Source organism: Lactuca virosa, chromosome 5 (genome assembly GCF_052849685.1).
Source record: "Lactuca virosa cultivar CGN04683 chromosome 5, Lactuca_virosa_CGN04683_v6, whole genome shotgun sequence".
NCBI lineage: Eukaryota > Viridiplantae > Streptophyta > Magnoliopsida > Asterales > Asteraceae > Lactuca > Lactuca virosa.
In genome coordinates, this window is record NC_136430.1 from 281,780,825 (window position 1) to 281,800,585 (window position 19,761).

At 38.4% G+C, this 19,761-nt stretch overlaps 3 protein-coding genes across 3 annotated transcripts; all 3 read right to left on the reverse strand.

Annotated features, from left to right (window-relative positions):
• Positions 1-1,541: 1,541 nt before the first annotated feature.
• On the reverse strand, positions 1,542-2,135 carry LOC145112814 (receptor-like protein EIX2). The gene has a single exon (XM_079048945.1). The coding sequence runs from the start codon at positions 2,133-2,135 to the stop codon at positions 1,542-1,544; it is 594 nt and encodes a 197-aa protein (XP_078905071.1).
• A 4,922-nt stretch (positions 2,136-7,057) lies between these two features.
• On the reverse strand, positions 7,058-9,199 carry LOC145112815 (receptor-like protein EIX2). The gene has a single exon (XM_079048946.1). The coding sequence runs from the start codon at positions 9,197-9,199 to the stop codon at positions 7,058-7,060; it is 2,142 nt and encodes a 713-aa protein (XP_078905072.1).
• A 4,829-nt stretch (positions 9,200-14,028) lies between these two features.
• On the reverse strand, positions 14,029-14,721 carry LOC145112817 (uncharacterized). The gene has a single exon (XM_079048947.1). It carries the CDS (start codon positions 14,719-14,721, stop codon positions 14,029-14,031), a length of 693 nt encoding a protein of 230 aa, XP_078905073.1.
• Between the last annotated feature and the right edge of the window lie 5,040 nt (positions 14,722-19,761).

Genomic DNA, 19,761 nt, shown 5'->3' on the forward strand with positions numbered 1-19,761 from the left:
GAAACATCTTTTCTTTAAAAAAGTATACTTTATATCAAGCATCCATCGCAAAAGAAGGTGGTGAAAGAGTTGGTTTCCGGTGACAGAGTAGAGGATTTTTAAAACATACGGTTTTGATGGCTATTGTGGGTTATTTCTTAATTTTTGGTTAAAAAATGAGAAGTCATTAAGAAAATTGACTAGATTAGTCATTTTCTCATATGTTTATTAATTAGGATTTGTTAATTAAGAATTGTTGGTTGTTAATTATTAGTTAGTACTAATTTGTTATATTACGACATTTTTTTCTTAAAACAATAAACCTAATTTACTTCTAATCTACTTCTAATTTCATTTATGATTTCAAGGAGAATAACAACATCTGATATTGTTAGACTACAAGAAAATGCTCAAATAATGTTCTCTACCGCTATTGGTTTTGTGAGCCTCTTAACCCTATTTCATAAAAAATGTTTCTAACATGTGAATGTGTGTTTGATATATGGTATGCTTTTTTTTTTCTTTTTTTTTTTGAAAAAAAAGATAAGGTGTTTTAAAAGCGATAAGATACTTACTTTCATAGTGACGGCGGACCTCTAGCTTTTTCCAAACATGATCTACTAACAAAACTTAAATACTTAAATACATATTTCTGTACTTTTTTAATATGTATATGGTATACGGGCCTTCAATGTCAGGTGAAAAGAGCGATAAACACACAATACAATGTTCAAAACAGATAAATGATGTTCATTAGTGGCTTATGCAGAGATCTATGTGGACGGACTTGGGCTTTAGTTGTAAGTTTGTTTGGTATTGTTCTGGAAACTCAGATGCACAATTGTGATGGCAAGCCAACTTTTGTATTAGATCTTTTGGCATTTTTTTTTTAAATTAGGATTTTAAATGTTTTCTTTTAAATCAGCATTATTTAACACCTGATTAATGACGAAATTTGTCAAAAAATTGTTTCAGAAATCTATCACTAAATGATATTTGTCGGAAAGTTGTTACAAACATGTCGACTTTATTTAGATTTTTCTGCATTTTATTTATTTATATATATATATATATATTTTAAATTTGGATTTTAAATGTTTTCTTTTAAATCTGCATTATTTACGGCCCAATTAATGACGGAATTTGACAAAAAATTGTTTCAAGAATCTATCACTAAATGATGTTCGTCGGAAAGTTGTACAAACATGTCGGTAGGAAATCTAGGGGAAAAGTAAAAAAAAGTGCAGAAAATTGTCCAAATGTCTTTTTTATCGGAACTAAACTCAAACATAACATTTTTATTAGGGAAACTTGAGACCACATAAAAAGCATTTAACATTTAAAAAAAAAAAAAAAAAAAAACTTGACACCAAATTTAAAGCATTTAACATTTCCACAAAATAAAAACAAAAAAACTTACGTGCTTCATAAGGTCCCATCGGTCCATGAACTTTTAGACGAGTTGCTCGATCTACTCCACTTTATTTTGTGTTCAAGCCTTCGTTTAAGGCATGAAACGAAATCTGAATGTTTGATCAAGCATTGTAATTTGCTTTTATGTTTCACAGTTTCTTGCCGATGTAATATCCAACAAAATTGAAGAAAACGAGTCTCCATCTATTCTTAAGCACCAGAATTCCAACAATTCCCATAAACCCGGTTGTGAAACCGCATGTTGCACCATAAATCCATATCTTCTCATCGCCATCATCGTCTTCATCTTCCTCAGCATTTCTTCCAGTTTCTGGGACTTCATCATGGTTGCAATTGATTGGCAACGGACTACCACATAGCTCATTATTGACAGCATAAATGGATGGATCAGTGAGCGTCTGGAGCTGACTTCCTGTTGGAATTTTTCCTGATAAGTTATTGTGTGACAAATTCAGATGGCTAAGAAATGTCAATGCCGACAGACTTTGTGGGATCATCCCTGAAAGATGGTTGATAGAAAGGTCAAGAGACTCTAACGAATTCATATCACCAATTCTATCCGGAATACGACCTCTGAGGTGATTGTTAGACAAGTTAAGACCAACCAACCCCGAAAGAAGTACCAATTCCTTGGGTATTTCCCCCACCAGTTTATTGCTTGAAAGGTCAATGTTGACAACGTATTCCAATGTCTTTGTATACTCGAGAAAGACTCCTTTCATTACCAGGCTCAAACTCAGCTCGAATGTACCTGTAAAATGATGAAATAATTCAGAAGTCATAAGTTGGTTTGGTTTATTATGTTATTAGCATGTTTTAAAATTTGAATAAGTAAAAGCCATGTGGGCTATAGTACCGAGTCTTAAGCTTGGTGGAGTTAGTTGCTAGTTATTTGCATATTTTTAGCCTTTAAATAGTGTGTTTCCTGTACGTTAAGTGTGATTCCTTTACTTTCAATTCAGTGAATAAAGCTTCAAGCTTTAAGTACTTCCTGTGCTCTGTGTTTCTTTGTTACTGTTTTATTGTCATTTTCAAGTTACAGGCTTGTGAAAAGCCAACATTTGGTATCAGAGAGAATCTGGTGCATGCCAAAATATCAACCTCGTGAAGAGATGGCTGGAAGCAACAGTGGCAATGGTGATAAAGACGGGCATGTGACACTTAACTATCCAATGTTATCAAAAACAAACTATGGAGCATGGGCGATCAAGATGCGGGTCTTTATGATGGCTCAAGGTGTTTGGGATGCTGTAGAACCCAGGACCCCCAATACTCTTGTCGAATCAAAGAAAGATAACATGGCTTTAGCTGCCATTTATCAGGGTATACCTGAAGATCTGTTAATGGTCTTGGCGGAGAAGAAGACGGCCAAAGAAGCCTGGGAAGCTCTCAAAACAATGTATGTGGGAGCTGATAGAGTGAAGGTGGCCAGAATTCAGACGTTGAAGGCTGAATTTGAAGCGTTAAGCATGAAAGAGACGGAATGTGTTGATGATTTCACTGGAAAAGTGACCAACACTGTAAGTACTCTACGCACCTTGGGAGATAAGATTGAAGAAGCTCAGGTAGTGAAGAAATTACTTAGAGCTGTATCATCCAAATTCGTCCAGATTGCCTCAACACTTGAGCAATTTGGAGATTTGGAATCTATGTCTGTCGAGGAAGTAATTGGTAGGCTTAAGGCGTATGAAGAACGAATAAAAGGTAGCAGCGAGAGTGACGATCGGAAACTCTTGTTGACCCACAAAGAATGGACCGAGAAATACAAGAAAAGGGCAAACGGAGATTCGAAACAAAAATCGAATCGTGGTGGCTTTAGTAATTCTCGTGGAGGTAGAGGCAGAGGCAGAGGAAGGAATGGAAGTGGTCGTGGTGGTCGTGGAAGGGGAAATTCACACCATCAGAAAGAAGGAGGTCAATGTTCATCAAATAATCGAGACAAAAGCGAGATTCAGTGTTATAATTGCCAAGAATTTGGCCATTATGCCGCTGAATGTAAAAATCCAAGAAAGGAGCGAAGTTACGAAAGCAATTTAATTCAGGAGCATGAAGATAATGAACCTGCACTCTTATTCGCAGCGTATGAAGATGGAGGCAAGGTGTTCCTGAACGAAGAAGCTGTCAGCCCTAAACTGCGAACCCATGGTAATTCACGAAATTCCTCCCGCATTTGGTATCTTGATACAGGGGCAAGCAATCATATGACAGGGGATGAATCCAAATTTACAAACTTGAACAAGTCAATTCAAGGTTTTGTAAAATTTGGTAATGAATCTAGAGTACGTATCGAAGGGAAAGGTTCAATCATATTTAGATGTAAAGATGGGGGAAAACGCAAACTTAATGAAGTATACTACATCCCAGATTTGTACAGTAACATCATTAGCTTGGGACAATTGGCTGAAGGAGGAGATGAAATAAAAATCAAAGATCCATTCTTATGGGTTAATGATTCATCTGGAAAATTGCTAATGAAAGTTCGTAGGTCAAACAATAGACTCTACAAGATAGAGTTGGAAGAAATTGGCGCAGTATGTTTGAAAGTCGAAGTTGATGAAGCAGTATGGCTGTGGCATAAACGTATGGGACACATTAACTTTAACTCAATGAAACTAATGGTTGACAAAGGTTTGATTAATGGGGTACCAAAGATTATGGTTCCTTCTTCACCATGTGAAGGCTGTTTAGTGGGGAAACAAACAAGGAACCCGTTCCCAACATGCACAAACTTCAGAGCAAAGAAAAGACTTGAACTCATCCATGGTGACTTGTGTGGACCAGTCTCACCACCTACACCAGCTGGGAATCGATACTTCATGTTGATTGTCGATGATTTCAGCAGAGTCATGTGGGTATTTCTGATGAAAACAAAGGACGAGGCATTTCAAACCTTCAAGAATTTCAGAGTCAAAGTTGAGACCGAAACAGGGGAAAAATTAAAGGTGTTGCGAACTGACAGAGGAGGAGAATTCCTGTCAAACGATTTTACCAGGTACTGTAATGAAACAGGGCTGCAGAGACACTATACGTCTCCCTACTCTCCACAGCAAAATGGAGTAGTAGAGAGACGCAATAGAACAGTACTGGAAATGGTGAGGTGTAATCTCAAGACTATGGAGGTGCCTGATGTACTGTGGGGAGAAGCCGTGACTCACTCTGTTTACATCCTAAACAGAGTACACACGAAAGCTCTGAAGAATGCTACTCCATATGAAATGTGGACCGGAAGGAAGCCACATGTCGATCATTTGCGCATATTTGGGTGTGTAGCTCACATGAAGGTTGCTAAAGGTCACTTGAAGAAACTGGAAGACAGAAGTATACAATTGGTTCATCTCGGAGTAGAGAAAGGAACAAAAGCCTATAGGTTGTTGGATCCAAATACAGGAAAGATGTATGTAAGCCGTGATGTAGTATTTGAAGAAAAACGCAGGTGGGATTAGGAAACGAGTACAAAGATCAAAGCTACGACGGGGATGAGCTTCACTGTTGAAGGTTTTGATCTCGACAGAGATGGCTATGACGAAGAAGGTGAATGGGTGTCGGACACACCAGATCAAGAAAATGGGTCACCGCAGTCAAATGAAAACTGGGATGTATTTGACCAGTCAACGAATTCGGGTTACCCGAATATAACCCCTCCAAATACCCCGATAAATTCCCCAATTTCACCCATTACACCCAATTCTCCAAATCCCCAATCTCCCCAAAATTCTCCGAACAATCCAAGCACAGGCTCAAGTTCCACCGGCGGCGGTGCTCCAAAATGATTTCGAACACTCACAGACCTCTACGAAAATACCCACGAAATCAGTCTGCCCCCAGAAGAACTATTCTTGGCTCGCACCGATGAGGAACCAGTCTCGTACCTCGAAGCTAGCAAGAAGAAAGAATGGCGAGAGGCGATGGAAGCTGAAATAACGTCTATCGAGAAAAACAACACTTGGCGTTTAGTGAATCTGCCAAAGAATCGCAAAGCCATTGGATTAAGCTGAAAAGGGATCCAAATGGGAAGGTTGTAAAACACAAGGCCATAATTGTAGCAAAGGGGTACGTCCAAAGGCATGGTATCGATTACAATGAAGTCTTCGCACCTGTGGCACGAATTGAAACAATTCGTGTTATCCTGGCACTGGCAGGATCAAATGGGTGGAAAGTACATCACTTGGACGTGAAATCAGCATTCCTGAATGGCGAATTGGGGGAAGAGGTCTACGTATCACAACCAGATGGATACGAGAAGAAGGGCAAAACACACAAGGTATACAAGCTGTCTAAGGCGCTCTACGGCCTTAAACAAGCTCCTAGGGCGTGGAATGCGTGCTTGGATCAGTATTTAAAGAGCCTTGGATTCAAGAGGTGTGCCTACGAGTATTCAGTCTACACGAAGAAAGAAAGTGAGAACACTCTAATCGTAGGCGTATACGTTGATAATCTTTTAGTAACAGGAAACTGTGCCAAGAGTGTTCAAATGTTCAAAGACGATATGAACACCAAGTTTGAAATGAGCGATCTGGGGTTACTAACGTATTATTTGGGAATTGAGGTAAATCAGAAAGGAGATGGAATCACTCTAAAGCAAGAAGCGTATGCAAGGAATCTTCTTGTCAAAACTGCAATGCAAGACTGCAACCCTACAAGAACCCCAATGGAACAGAGGCTGAAGCTACGCAAAGATGAAGGAAGTGAACCAGTAAACAGTACAGAGTATCGAAGCATAGTGGGAGCATTGAGATACTTAACCCACACACGACCTGACATCTCTTTCGCAGTTGGAGTAGTAAGCTGTTTTATGGAGAAGCCCCAGTTAAAACATCTCCAAGCTGTGAAAGTCATACTCAGATACATCAAAGGTACAATGGATTTTGGTATAAAGTACTCAAAAGAAAAGAAAGAAACTACGTTGCTCGGGTACACAGACAGTGATCATGGAAACGATCTAAATGATGGAAGAAGCACAAGTGGTATGGCCTATTATATGAATTCTAATCTGATCACATGGACGTCTCAAAAACAAAGGTGCGTAGCACTTTCATCCTGTGAGGCAGAATTTATGGCAGCAACTCTTGCAGCGTGTCAGGGTGTTTGGCTGCGAAGATTGATCACTGAGATAACAAGTCAAAAGGTCCCACCAGTGGAGATGAAGGTAGATAACAAATCATCACTGGATTTAATGAAAAATCCAGTGTTCCACGGAAGAAGCAAACATATTGATATCCGTTTTCATTTCATCCGTGAATGTGTGGAAAATGGGGAGATCAAAGTATCACATGTTTGTAGCAATGAACAGAAGGCGGATATCCTGACAAAACCACTTGGACGAGTCAAGTTTGAGGAAATGCGAAACCTCCTTGGTATCTCGAAGGTATGAATTCAGAATTAAGGGGGAAAATGATGAAATAATTCAGAAGTCATAAGTTGGTTTGGTTTATTATGTTATTAGCATGTTTTAAAATTTGAATAAGTAAAAGCCATGTGGGCTATAGTACCGAGTCTTAAGCTTGGTGGAGTTAGTTGCTAGTTATTTGCATATTTTTTGCCTTTAAATGGTGTGTTTCCTGTACGTTAAGTGTGATTCCTTTACTTTCAATTCAGTGAATAAAGCTTCAAGCTTTAAGTACTTCCTGTGCTCTGTGTTTCTTTGTTACTGTTTTATTGTCATTTTCAAGTTACAGGCTTGTGAAAAGCCAACATTAAAAAGATTGTAGTTATCTGAGCTCATTAAACCGGTTTCCCCTCCGGTCATTGCACTGAAGTTTTGTAAACAGCGAGGGATGGATCCTGTTAATTTGTTTTCTCCAAGATCCATGATTTGGAGTTTAGAGCATTCACACAACTCTACAGGAACTGGACCTGCGAAGCTGTTTTTGTGTAGCCTAAGGATGTTCAGAAACGTAATATTTTCACCAATCCATTTTGGTATGTTTCCAAAGAATCTGTTTTCACCCAAATTCAACAAAGCCAACCTTGTGCAATTTGCTAGAGTTTTCGGAAGTTCGCCATGGAAACTATTGTTGTTTAGAGCTAACCATCGTAGTGATGAACCAAGTTTGCCGAGAGATTTTGGAATGACACCCGAGAGCCGGTTGGAACTTACTATCAGAACCTTCAGGTTTTGGAGATTTCCGAAGCACTCTGGAAGAGTCCCAGAAAGCATATTTCTAGAAAGATCGAGAACCATTATATGTGAAGTCACATTACACAATGAATCTGGAATCGATCCGTTGAAGAGGTTGTTCTTAAGATGCAATATATATAACACTCTAGAATAATTTCGGCTGTGGTTGGATACAAGGTTTGTCAATGGACCGTTACGAAAGTTATTGGAGAGATCCAGGAACCAGAGAGGGAGATTGTCAACCCAATCTGGAAGAGGTCCAGAAATGCTAGTATTGGAAAGGTCTAGATATTCAAGACTTGTTTGTGCTCGAATCCATTGTGGAAAGTCTGATTCAATTTTGCAAGATCCAAGTTCAAGGTTTCTTATTTGGAAAGGAGGCTTCCAATTGGGCGAAATCTTGAAGCTCAACCTGTAGTTGGAGGTTGCATCCAAGGTTGTTAGCATTGATGTGTTTGTGAAATGGGCTTCAGTGACAATACCCTGAAACCAATTGAATGCGATAGACAAGATTTCTAGATTTGAAAGTTGTCCCAGGGAAAATGGAATTGTCCCATTTAACAAGTTTGAAGATAAATCCAGTTTTTGTAACAAGAGCAGATTTCTGATAGACATCGGAATTGAACCCTTTAACTCGTTCCATCCGAGATTCAACTCTGTCAAGGCCGTAAGTCTTCCCAGTGATGTCGGGATTTCACCAACTATGTGGTTGCCATATAGATTCAGTGCCTCCAGAGCAAATTGGGGACATTCATATACATTGGTTGATGGCCCAGTGAACCTCCCTCCAATAGAATTGTACGAAAGATACAACCGCTTCAACTGACAGAACATGGTATCTTGAACATTGTTCATGAACGCGATGGAAGAATTCAGTCGGTTGAATGAAAGATCAAGAACTTGTAAAGAGCTCAAGTTTCGTAAAAACAGAGGGAACTCGCCTTGGAACAAATTGTCTTGAAGATAAAGTGTTTGAATGGTGGAATGCGTAAGATTCAATTCAAGATGCATGCGATGGAAATGAGAATTAGAAAGACGGCAACCTGACAAGCTCAACTCTCGTAAAGAAGAAATCATAAACAGCACTTTGTATAAATTTGGAGCTTCAACATGGCTCACATGATCTCTTAGATAAACAGATTTGAGTGACAAAAGACTCGAGAACCATGTGAAATCATCAACAACTAGTTCTATGTCACTGAGATCAAGTACACGCAAATTCGATAAATTTCCAATAGAATGAGGAACTATGCCAGAAAAGCCCGCGTAAGAAAGTTTCAGATACCTGAGTTGTGTCAGCGATCCGATGAACTCAGGAATGGGGCTGTTGCCAAAATAATTCCCACTCAAATCCATATACCTCAAATGACTCAACTCGGCCAAAGACGAATTCAACACGTTCGCCTCTAACATGTCCACAGAAAAAATGGTTCTGCGGTCAAGCCTGAGGTCAAGCCTTGTAACATATCCGGTTGCATTATTGCAGCCGATGCCTTGCCAGTTGCAACAGTTGTTTCCATTCCAAGATGATAGTCGACCAGTACGGTCCGACAGGCTCTGTTTGAATCGAAGAAGAGCTTCCCTCTCGTGTTGGAAGCAACCAGAACTGAGGTTTGTGGTTGCAAAAGTGAAGAGGAGAAAGAACCCACCCATCCGTAGCTTACTCATGATTACTGTTTCTTCACGAAGACACTATTGATGAGGCTAAGATTTATAGATATATGCCATTCCCATGAACAGAAGACGTAATATTCAAATTATGCTTTTGCCTAAAGCATACACTAAAACCATATCTTAAAAAAAAAGTGCACTTTACACATCATGGATCCATCACATCTTACCACTTAAAGAAACATCTTTTCTAAAATATCTTTAGACTCACAAAAACAATAGCGGTCCAGCGGATGCTAACATATTCAAGCGTGTTCTAATTTGAGTATCCGGTCAAGTTTAAAGAACGGGTGTATATATTATGCTTATTGCTTAAGTAACCTGGTTCCGGCATAACCACCGGCACTTTTTACTTGTATGGATATGTGACCCGGCCTCAGAGCCGGTCCAAAGATATAGTGGGCCCAAGGTGAAAAGAAAAAAAATGGGCCCCTAAAATAAAAAATAGACAAACGGTTAAAAAATTTACTATTAAAAAACAAAAATACGACCACAACATTACAAAAACAACTAATTTAAAGAAAAATATTTTTCCTATCATTTTTAGATAAGTTGATTTTTTTTTCTCTCTCTATATATATAGCATATATTCTAGGAATTTTGGGCCGCTTAAAGACATGGGCCCTGGGCGACCGCCAGGTTGCCCTCCTGGACCCGGCCTCCAGCATAAAACAACCTAGTTCTATTAGTATTACAAGATGACACATCACACATTCTAGGAAGCTATATGACCCGTTTTTTAACAATTAGGTTTTCTCAGTTTTTTTAGTTTTTTAGCTAATATGAATGTGGCTTAACGACTGAGTTCGAATTTACAAATATCATTCCATACCCAAAATGTACAAAGTAGCCAAACCAACAGCTGAATTTGCAAATCCACACCATGGTCTGTAGTCTTGTAATTTGGCACTTGTAACATCCGTTGGGCTGCCGACGCGTGGCATTATCTGGGTGGGGCTACGCGGCTGACTTCGCGCATGCGCGTGACGTTTTTTTTTTTCTTCAGATTTTCAAAATTGCATAACTCCTTTATACGAGCTCGGTTTTTGACGTTCTTTATATCCACGGAAAGCTCTCGACGAGATCTACAACTCCCCTTTAGACTCCGTCGGCTAATTTTTATTTTATTTTATTTACACAGGCTTAGCCTATTAAACCCCATATAAAATGTATAACTCTCACACCAGGCGTACGTTTTCGATGGTTTCTATATCGTTGGCATCCTAACAATGAGATCTTCAACTCTCGTTTAGATTGTTTTGGCTAACAATCTATCGATCTAAAATTCGATATCGGTGCGCACACTGCTGCTCCGAATTTTAGAAAAATTATAACTTCCTCTAGCGAAGTCAGATTTAGACGACACCTATACGCACGAATTCGCTTTTATGACATCTATGAATTTCGTTTAGACTTACTAAGCTAAAAAGAATTCTAATCCAGATTCACTTTTTATGCTATCCGTAGCCGTGTCGGTTTTATCACGAGACTTTGGCGCTTCCTAACTTCTTCGTTCTAAGTCGGATTAAGGCGTTCTAGATATGTACGAGATCCTAATTACGAATACTATAACTAGGTAGAGATTATTTTCGCTAAGTGTTTTTTTATTTTTTACGTGTGTTTTTAATCTTATTTATTTTATTATATAATATATCTTTATATCATATAAAACACATAAGCACAAAATATATCAATAATCTTGTCTTATTCATTCACAAGATGACTACATGACTCGACCACAAAGGTTACATGTTTGATTACTAAGCCTAGCTGGAAACGCGGGTGTTACAATTCTCTTCCTCTTAGGATGATTCAGCCCTGGAATCATGCGCCAGCAAACAGATCTGGATAGCGACTCTTCATGTCACTTTCTGTTTCCCTGGTGAGATTTGACCCTGTTGGGTCTTTCCATCGCACTAGCACTAAGGCAATCATCTTACGACGTAACTTCTTTGTCTTATGGTCGATGATTTCTATAGACTCTTCAACCAGCTGCTTATCTTCGTCGATCCTTAACTCTAAAAATGGAAGCATATCCACTTCTTCTCCCGAGTACTTACTCAAATAACAAACGTGAAAGGTATTTTGGATACTTCCCGTTCGGTGGGCAATTCAAGCTTGTAAGATCTATTCCCTATCGTTTGAAGTACCTTGAATGGTCCTATGAAACAAGGACTCAACGTCGCACGTTTTCCGAATCTAATAAGTCCCTCCCACAGCGAGACTTTAAGTAACACTTGATCATCCACATCAAATGTTATCCGTCGTCGTTTCTTATCTACGTAGCTTTTTTAATGACTTTGGGTAGCTAACATCCTTATCCTAATGACTTTAAGCTTCTCGGCGGTTTGATGTACTATATCCAGACCCGCAAAATGCTTCTTTCTCGCTTCTAGACAACACGACGTCATTCGACACTTCTTTCCATATAGTGCTACGTAGGGAGGCATTTTGATGCTTGAGTGATAACTATTGTTGTAGGCAAATTCCACTAAGGATAGATGGTCATCCCAACTACCCGGAAACTCTAAGGCGCATGCCCGCAACATGTCCTCCAAGGTTTGGATAGTTCTCTCACTCTGTCCGTCTGTTTGCGGATGATAGGCAATACTCAAACATAATTTCGTGCTTAGCTCCTCCTGCAGAATTTTACAAAATGTAGAGGTGAATCTACTATCGGTATCTGACACGATAGATAAGGGCACCCCATTCATCCTTATGATTTCCCTTACATAGGTCTCTGCCAAATTCTGCATAGAACAATTCTATCGTGCGGCTATGAAATGTGCACTCTTGATAAGTCGGTCTACTACAACCCATATCATGTCGTGACCTCTCTTTGTCTTCGGAAACTTTGTTATGAAATCCATGGTAACATCATCCAATTTCCCCATTGGTGCTGGTAAGTGTTCCAGACTCCCATATGGCTTCTTATGTTGTGCCTTCACTCTTGCACAAGTTACACATTCCACTACGTAAGTTGCTACGTCGACCTTCATTGTCGACCACCAATAATAGGGCTTCAAGTCTAAGTACATTTTGGTGTTGCCTGGGTGTATACAATACATTGTCTTATGAGATTCTTCCATGAGAAGATCTCGTATCCCACAAATCTTTGGCACCCAAATTCGATTCTTGAACGTCTTCAACCCTTGTTTGTCTTCTTCAAACATGAACGTGTTGCCTAGACGTTCCTCCTTCAGATCACTCTCAGCTAGAGCCGTTGTTTGAGCTTCTTTGATCTTCTCTATAATCATTGAGATTACTTCAATCTTCAACGATCTAGCTCTTTTTCCTTCAGAAACAACCTCTCTACTCAGGGCATTGGCTATGATATTTGCTTTACCCAGGTAATAAAGTATCTCGCAATCGTAGTCCTTTAGTAGCTCCATCCATCGCCTTTGTCTCATATTCAACTCCTTCCGAGCAAAGAAATATTGGAGACTCTTATGTTCCATATAGAGATTAAATTTGGTTCAGTAAAGATAATGCCTCCATATCATTAGGGAAAAAACCACTACTGCAAGATCTAGATCATGAGTCGGATAATTCTGCTCGTGGGGATTTAGTTTTCTTGAGGCATAAGCTACTACTTTGTCCCTTTGGGTAAGGACACATCCCAATCCAATCTTATAAGCGTCACTGAAAACTGCGAAATCTATAGTTCCTTCTAGTAGGATGAGGATTGGTGCCTCACACAATTTCTTCTTCAATTCACCACAAGCTCTTTCTTACTTCTCGCTCGAAGTATAGACAACTCCCTTTTTGGTCAGTGTTGTCAATGGAGTCACAATAGAAGAGAAATTTTGGATGAATCTTTGATAGTAGCCTGCCAATCCTAGAAAACTACGAATTTCGATGGGACCTTTTGGTATCTCCCACTTCAAAACATCCTATATTTTTGTTGGATCAACCATAAGGCCTTCCTCATGAACTACATGACCCAAGAACTGAATCTCCCGTATCCAAAAGTCGCACTTAGAGAACATTGCATAAAGTTTATCCCTCTTGAGGACTTCCGATACTTTGCGGAGATGTTTTCCATGATCTTGATTGTTTTTGGAGTAAATCAAGATGTCGTTTATGAACACTATTACTGATTTCTTGAGAAAAGGTTTACAAACTCGATGCATCAGATCCATGAAAGCTACTGGAGCATTTCTTATTCTGAATGACATAATGAGGAATTCACAGTGTCCATATCGAGTTCTAAAGGTTGTCTTATCGACATCTTGCTCCCTAATCCTTAAATGGTGATAACCTGATATGAGATCAATTTTGGATAAAACAGTTGCTCCCTTCAATTAACCAAACAAGTCATCTATCCTATGTAAAGGATACTTATTCTTGATCATAGCTTTGTTTAGCTCCCGATAGTCGATACACATTCTCATAGTACCGTACTTCTTCTTTACGAACAGTACTGGAGCTCCCCAGGGTGATGAACTAGGTCTTATAAAACCTTTTTTCAATAACTCCTGGAGTTGTGTAATTAACTCTTTCATCTCTGTCGGCGTTGAACGATACGACGCCTTCTCACTTGGCGTCGTGCCTAGCAGCAAGTCGGTTTTGAATTCTACCTGCCTCTCTGATGGTAATCCTAGTAATTGATCTAGAAATACCTTAGGAAAGTCTCATACCACATGTATATCAATCATTGCCATTTTTTCCTTCTTCGTGTCAATTCTGTATGCTAGGAATGTCGAACATCCCTTCGATAAGCATCTTCTGGCCTTCATCATCAGGATGATTCTAGACTTCACTGTGCTCTTATCTCTGTAAGCGACGAATGGCTTTTTTCCAAGTGGGATGATGTGCACCATCTTCTATCCACTCAAGATGTCAGGGAGGTTCCCTCCCAACCAATCCATGCCAAGAATGACATCGAACTCACTTAACTCAAAAAGTAAAAGCTCTCGACGGGATTCATTCCCATCTAAGTCTATATTTATGGCCTCTAAACTATTGCTAATAGGTATATTCCTACCACCAGCTATTTCTACTAAGATAGGGGTACTTAGTCTAAGCGGTGATAGTCTAAGTTTCCAACCAAATTCAAGCGATATAAATAAATGATCTGCTCCTGAATCAAATAATATATTTATAGGAATTTGATTAACTAAGAATGTATCTGAAGCAACATTGGTTTCTTCTTTAGCCTCGTTGAGGGTCATTTGGTAGCTCCGACGCTTGGGATTTGGCGGCAAGATCCTCCGGATCACCTTCTCTGCTTTCGGGCACACCACATTCATGGGGCCCTCATCTCCACAATTAAAACAAAATTTTCCTTTAACAGGGCAAGTTGTGGAAATATGCCCTAGCTTCTTACACTTGAAGCAAATGACACAGTCGCCGAAATGCTTCTTCCTGCACTGGTGGCACCAATTCCCTTCTTGGTTGCTTCCAGATTTGTCATTTGTTTTCGTAAAATTCTTCTTCATGCAGTTGTTGTTGTTACTTCCCTCAACCTTCCTCTTCTGTCCGACCTTAATTATGTCGGTAACTCTCTTCTTGATCATTCCTTCGATAGACTTTGCAGTCCAAACGACCACTTCGAAGGTAGGAGCATGCTTTACTGGTATAATGTACTCCTACAGTAGCACCTTGGCATACCGATCAATCTTGGTTAGTTCATCTAGAACGAGTCGTAGGGCGAACTCCATTTTATCAATGAAAGAATTGGTATACTCATCCACTGACATGCTTCTTTTTGTCAAAGGCAGGAATTGATTATCCAATTCCAGCATTTTCTCAGTTGAACAAAACTCCCTCTTGAAATTGGTCAAGAATTTGTCGTAGGTCAGCTGTAACGGTTTATTGGGGCTCAAAATCTTCCTCAATGAGTTCCACCAATGCATCATCGTACCCTTGAACTTCCTTGCAACGTAGGTGGTTTGTAGCTTTCTAGCTTTCCTGTGCATCCACACGTCAGGAAAGCCAACTCCATCTCTGACATCCAATCCATGACTCCTATGGGATCTTCCTTCCCATTAAATGATGACGACTTGAAAATCATAAAATCCTTATGCTTGCAGTAGCCTTTGGGTTCATCATTTCTTTGAACTTCAGGCTGCTTTGGTCCTCGTGATGGCCATGGTTTGTAGCTTTCTAGCTTTCCTGTGCATCCACACGTCAGGAAAGCCAACTCCATCTCTGACATCCAATCCATGACTCCTATGGGATCTTCCTTCCCATTAAATGATGACGACTTGAAAATCATAAAATCCTTATGCTAGCAGTAGCCTTTGGGTTCATCATTTCTTTGAACTTCAGGCTGCTTTGGTCCCCTGATAACTCTCTGATTCTTCGTTATTTCCTTCTTGGACCATCGTAGCATGTGCAGGAATTGGTCCGTTGTTGACTTGTTCGAAAACTACCGACTCGTTGACTATTGGCGTTCTTCCTATAATATTAACTAGATCTTGATCTAATAACTCCCTAAACTCGCGTTGCTGCTGATTGAGCATTTCTTGCATCATCGCCCGAGCTTCATTCATCGAGATTTGCACAACAGCTACTCCGACGTTTTGAGGTGTTGGACCTCCTTTGTTCATGACGGCTCTACCGCTCCTCGTGATGGCCATGGTGTTCAAGTACTAAAGTCTTAGAGGCGAGATTTTTAGGATAAAGAAGATAGACTATCTACCACATATATTTAGCATGTAGTTAAGGCATCTTCCTATAGTGTCATAAGGCAAGTGTCTAAAGAAACTAAGACATCTATCACACCACTTACTGATCATACTTAGTATCAATGTTTAAGTCTAGAATTTTCCTATATTCCTAGTTTGCTTAAACTAATGCCCTGATACCAACTACGACATCCCTCATTTTTTAGAACCAATTTAAAATTTTTCTTTCCTCTTTGAAGTATTGAAATGCGGAAGTTCCCAGTTAAATAAACAATTTTGATATAACAAAAGTTATTTTATTAAATCCGAATTTTGATATAACAAAAGTTATTTATTAAATCCTTCGGGATGTCATTTGTTTATATTCGAACATACGTTATAGCGTAAATAAAAAGGTCCTGAAATAACTAATGCAAGACTATCCTTTATTCCACTCAGCATCCTAACTAGCCAATTTAAACCTTTAGCTCCACTACCTGTGATGCAATAAAATGAGTAGGTCAGGTTTGGGAAACCTGGTGAGATACGAAGGGCTTTAAAGCCCATAACATTTTAATGATAAAATATCATTCCTGCAAGACATATCTCAGGTGTAAATATATAACCTGTCCAAAGAACATCCACCCAATCCCATCCGATCCGCAAATATCCTAATTTGACAATCATCTGGAAGAATCACATTACCGGATGAACTGTCTAAGCAACTGTTTGATTACACCTGCTAGGGGAGTCCTTGGCTAGTGTAAGTCATATAAGGAAAACAATGTTAACAAATTTTGATGAATATGGCTTTCCATTTCATTTACGTCCATGGGTTATACTAACATAGGTCCTTCCTACATGAAGATTATGGCAAGCTGAGCACTTGAGGGTGCCAAAGGGCTTCGCCGCAGGCTAGAATGATGAAAAATGGGCTAACTATCGAAACAGGAGTCGTGTCGCACATCAGGGTATGAGGAGGAGTGAAAGAAAGTGCTGGTATTTATAGGTGAGTTTGGAGTCTTGCAAGTTGTGAAACAGGAGTCGCGTCGCGCATCAGGGTGACGTTGATCCACTGCTGACACGTGGCACAATCTGGGTAGGGATACGCGCCTGACCTCGCGCGTAAGCTACGAGCGACGCGCGTGCGCGTGACGTTTTTTTTCTTCATATTTTCAAAATTTCATAACTCCTTTATACGAGCTTCGTTTCTGACGTTCTTTATATCCACGGAAAGTTGTCGATGAGATCTACAACTCCCTTTTAAACTCCATCGACTAATTTTTAATTAATTTTATTTACACCGGCTTAACCTATTGAAGCCCGTATAAAATGCATAACTCTCACATCCGCCGTACGTTTTCGATGGTTTTTATATCGTTGGCATCCTAAAAACGATATCTTCAACTCTCGTTTAGATTGTTTAGGCTATCAATCTATCGATCTAAAATTCGATATCGGTGCACATGCTGCTGCGTCGAATTTTATAAAAATCATAACTTCCTCTAGCGAAGTCAGATTTAGACGATACCTATACGCACGAATTCGATTTTAGGATATCTATGAATTTCGTTTAGACTTCTTAACCTAAAAAGCAATCTAATCCAGATTCACTTTTTACACTATCTATAGTCGTTTCGGTTTTATCGTGAGACTTTGGCGCTTCCTAACTTCTTTGTTCTAAGTCGGATTAAGGCGTTCTAGATATACGAGATCCTATTTACGAATACTATAGGTAGATTGAGATTATTTTCCCTAAGTGACCTTTTATTTTTGTCGTGTATTTTTAATCTTATTTATTTTATTATATAATATATATTTATATCATATAAAACACATAAACACAAAATATATGAATAAGCTTGTCTTATTCATTCACAGGATGAAGACATGACTTGTCCACAAAGGTTATATGTTTGATTACTAAGCCTAGCTAGAAACACGGGCGTTACATATATTAATAAAATAGATTTAAAGATAATTGCCATTGAGTCCTATGATTATCTACTTATTTCTATTTGTTCTTCCATTAATACACACAGGAAAATAGTGACACCCCAAGGGAACTGGATTACCTCGACGGTAAAGGAGTGGAGAAATAGTGATGGTGTTGGAGAACAGATATGGCTTGCAGTGTCAAGGCTCCCTGAAAGGCGAGGCTTCGATGATGGTGGGAGGGGATGAAAGCATTTATGGCTACATCAACTAGTAGTCGAGTATTATGTGGAAACAAAGACAAAAAAAAGTTGTAATTGTTTTAATGTTGACGGGAAATGAGTAATCCAATAAATTGGAGGGAGAATCGAGGGGGAAACAAATATGGAATGAAATTGGAGGGATATATGAAGGAAAATGAATATGCAAAGAAATAAGATGGAAATTCAAGCGGGAAAATAAAGGGTAAAAATTGTTTTGGAGGGAAATAAAAGAGAATAATAAATAAATTACTTTAGTTTTAATTCTCTATTTTTAATGTTTTCTTATTTTTTATTATTAAGTTTTGATTTTTCCATTCTTTTATTAAAAAATAATAATTTTACTATAAGTATATATATATATATATATATATATATATATATATATATATATATATATATATATATATATATATATATATGTTTGAGGGTCGTGACGAACAAGTAATTTGGATCAAAGTAACTTATATTACGTTAATTTTGTGTATTTTCTTTGTCATCTAAATCTTTGAAATGATTTTATTACAATGTTATTACAGTTAACGAATTAGAAGTACATTGCTATTATAAGTAAAGAACCCATGGATTCCCATTTTCTATTTCCCTACTTTGAAGGCAAAGAGTGAGATATGGTTGATGTCGTCCATGATTCATGTTAGGAAGATAAATTGATAAAAAAACGCTACACCCTAAACTCTAAACTCTAAACCCTAGTCTGAAGGCAACTAGCAAGTTATGTTTTAATTACCATCAAGCAGTGCTAATGGGTTACACATTTCCCCATAAAGTTTTCTTTAAGACTAAACACATAAAACCTTGAAATATACTTTATCATATTGATATGGATTACGATCTTCATTAATAGATCGATTTTCATCATAGTATGAGGATATAAATTCATAGTTTTCCACTTGTTTGTATGGATATAGGTTTACATCATCAATCAACATCAATATGAAAACTGTTTGTGGATTCATCAACGGCATATGCACCCCCCATCTAAGCAACCTTCTAACCTTTATACGACCCATCAATGTTATATACATCAGTGCTAGCTAATTTAAATGTATTTTTTCATCAACGACATAGTTTTCCACTTGTGTAACCTCTATTAATAAACCATTTCATTTGAGAAACTCATATTAAGATCATTCACCCCTTTGACATGCAATATTTGCATTGATTATAAGTCATGGATCACATCATCCTTAAAATGTTCAACAATTATGTTTCCCAAGCAATATTAGGAGCCACGTAGATAACTAAGAAAACTAATTATTCATATGCATGGAAATGTATTTTTTCTAGGTCTACTCATCAAGGGTCACAATATACATGTCTCCCAAAAGAGAGTCAGAATCCGTCATGACTACTTACTTCTAGATAAAAGTTTATACAATACCTAAAAGTAATTTTAATACCACCAATCAAGGATAAAATTTGTGTATATGCAAGCGAAATATTCCTAGTTATAAGATACATAAGAATTTCATGTCTAGGGATAAAGAAGGACACTTATGATGACGGTTGATGAAGTGATATCAAGGGTGGGTATATATAACACTTGTTTATTAATAAATTTTATTAAATATGATGCAAATCATAACCTGCAAAACACTGAAACCACGAAAGACGGGTTTGTTTTAGACGATAAAGAGATTTTTGAAGTCGACATACATAACCAGGAGGCGATGCATCTCGAAAACCAGGTGGCCGATGCATGAATACCGTTTCAGTAAGAGCACTATATTCA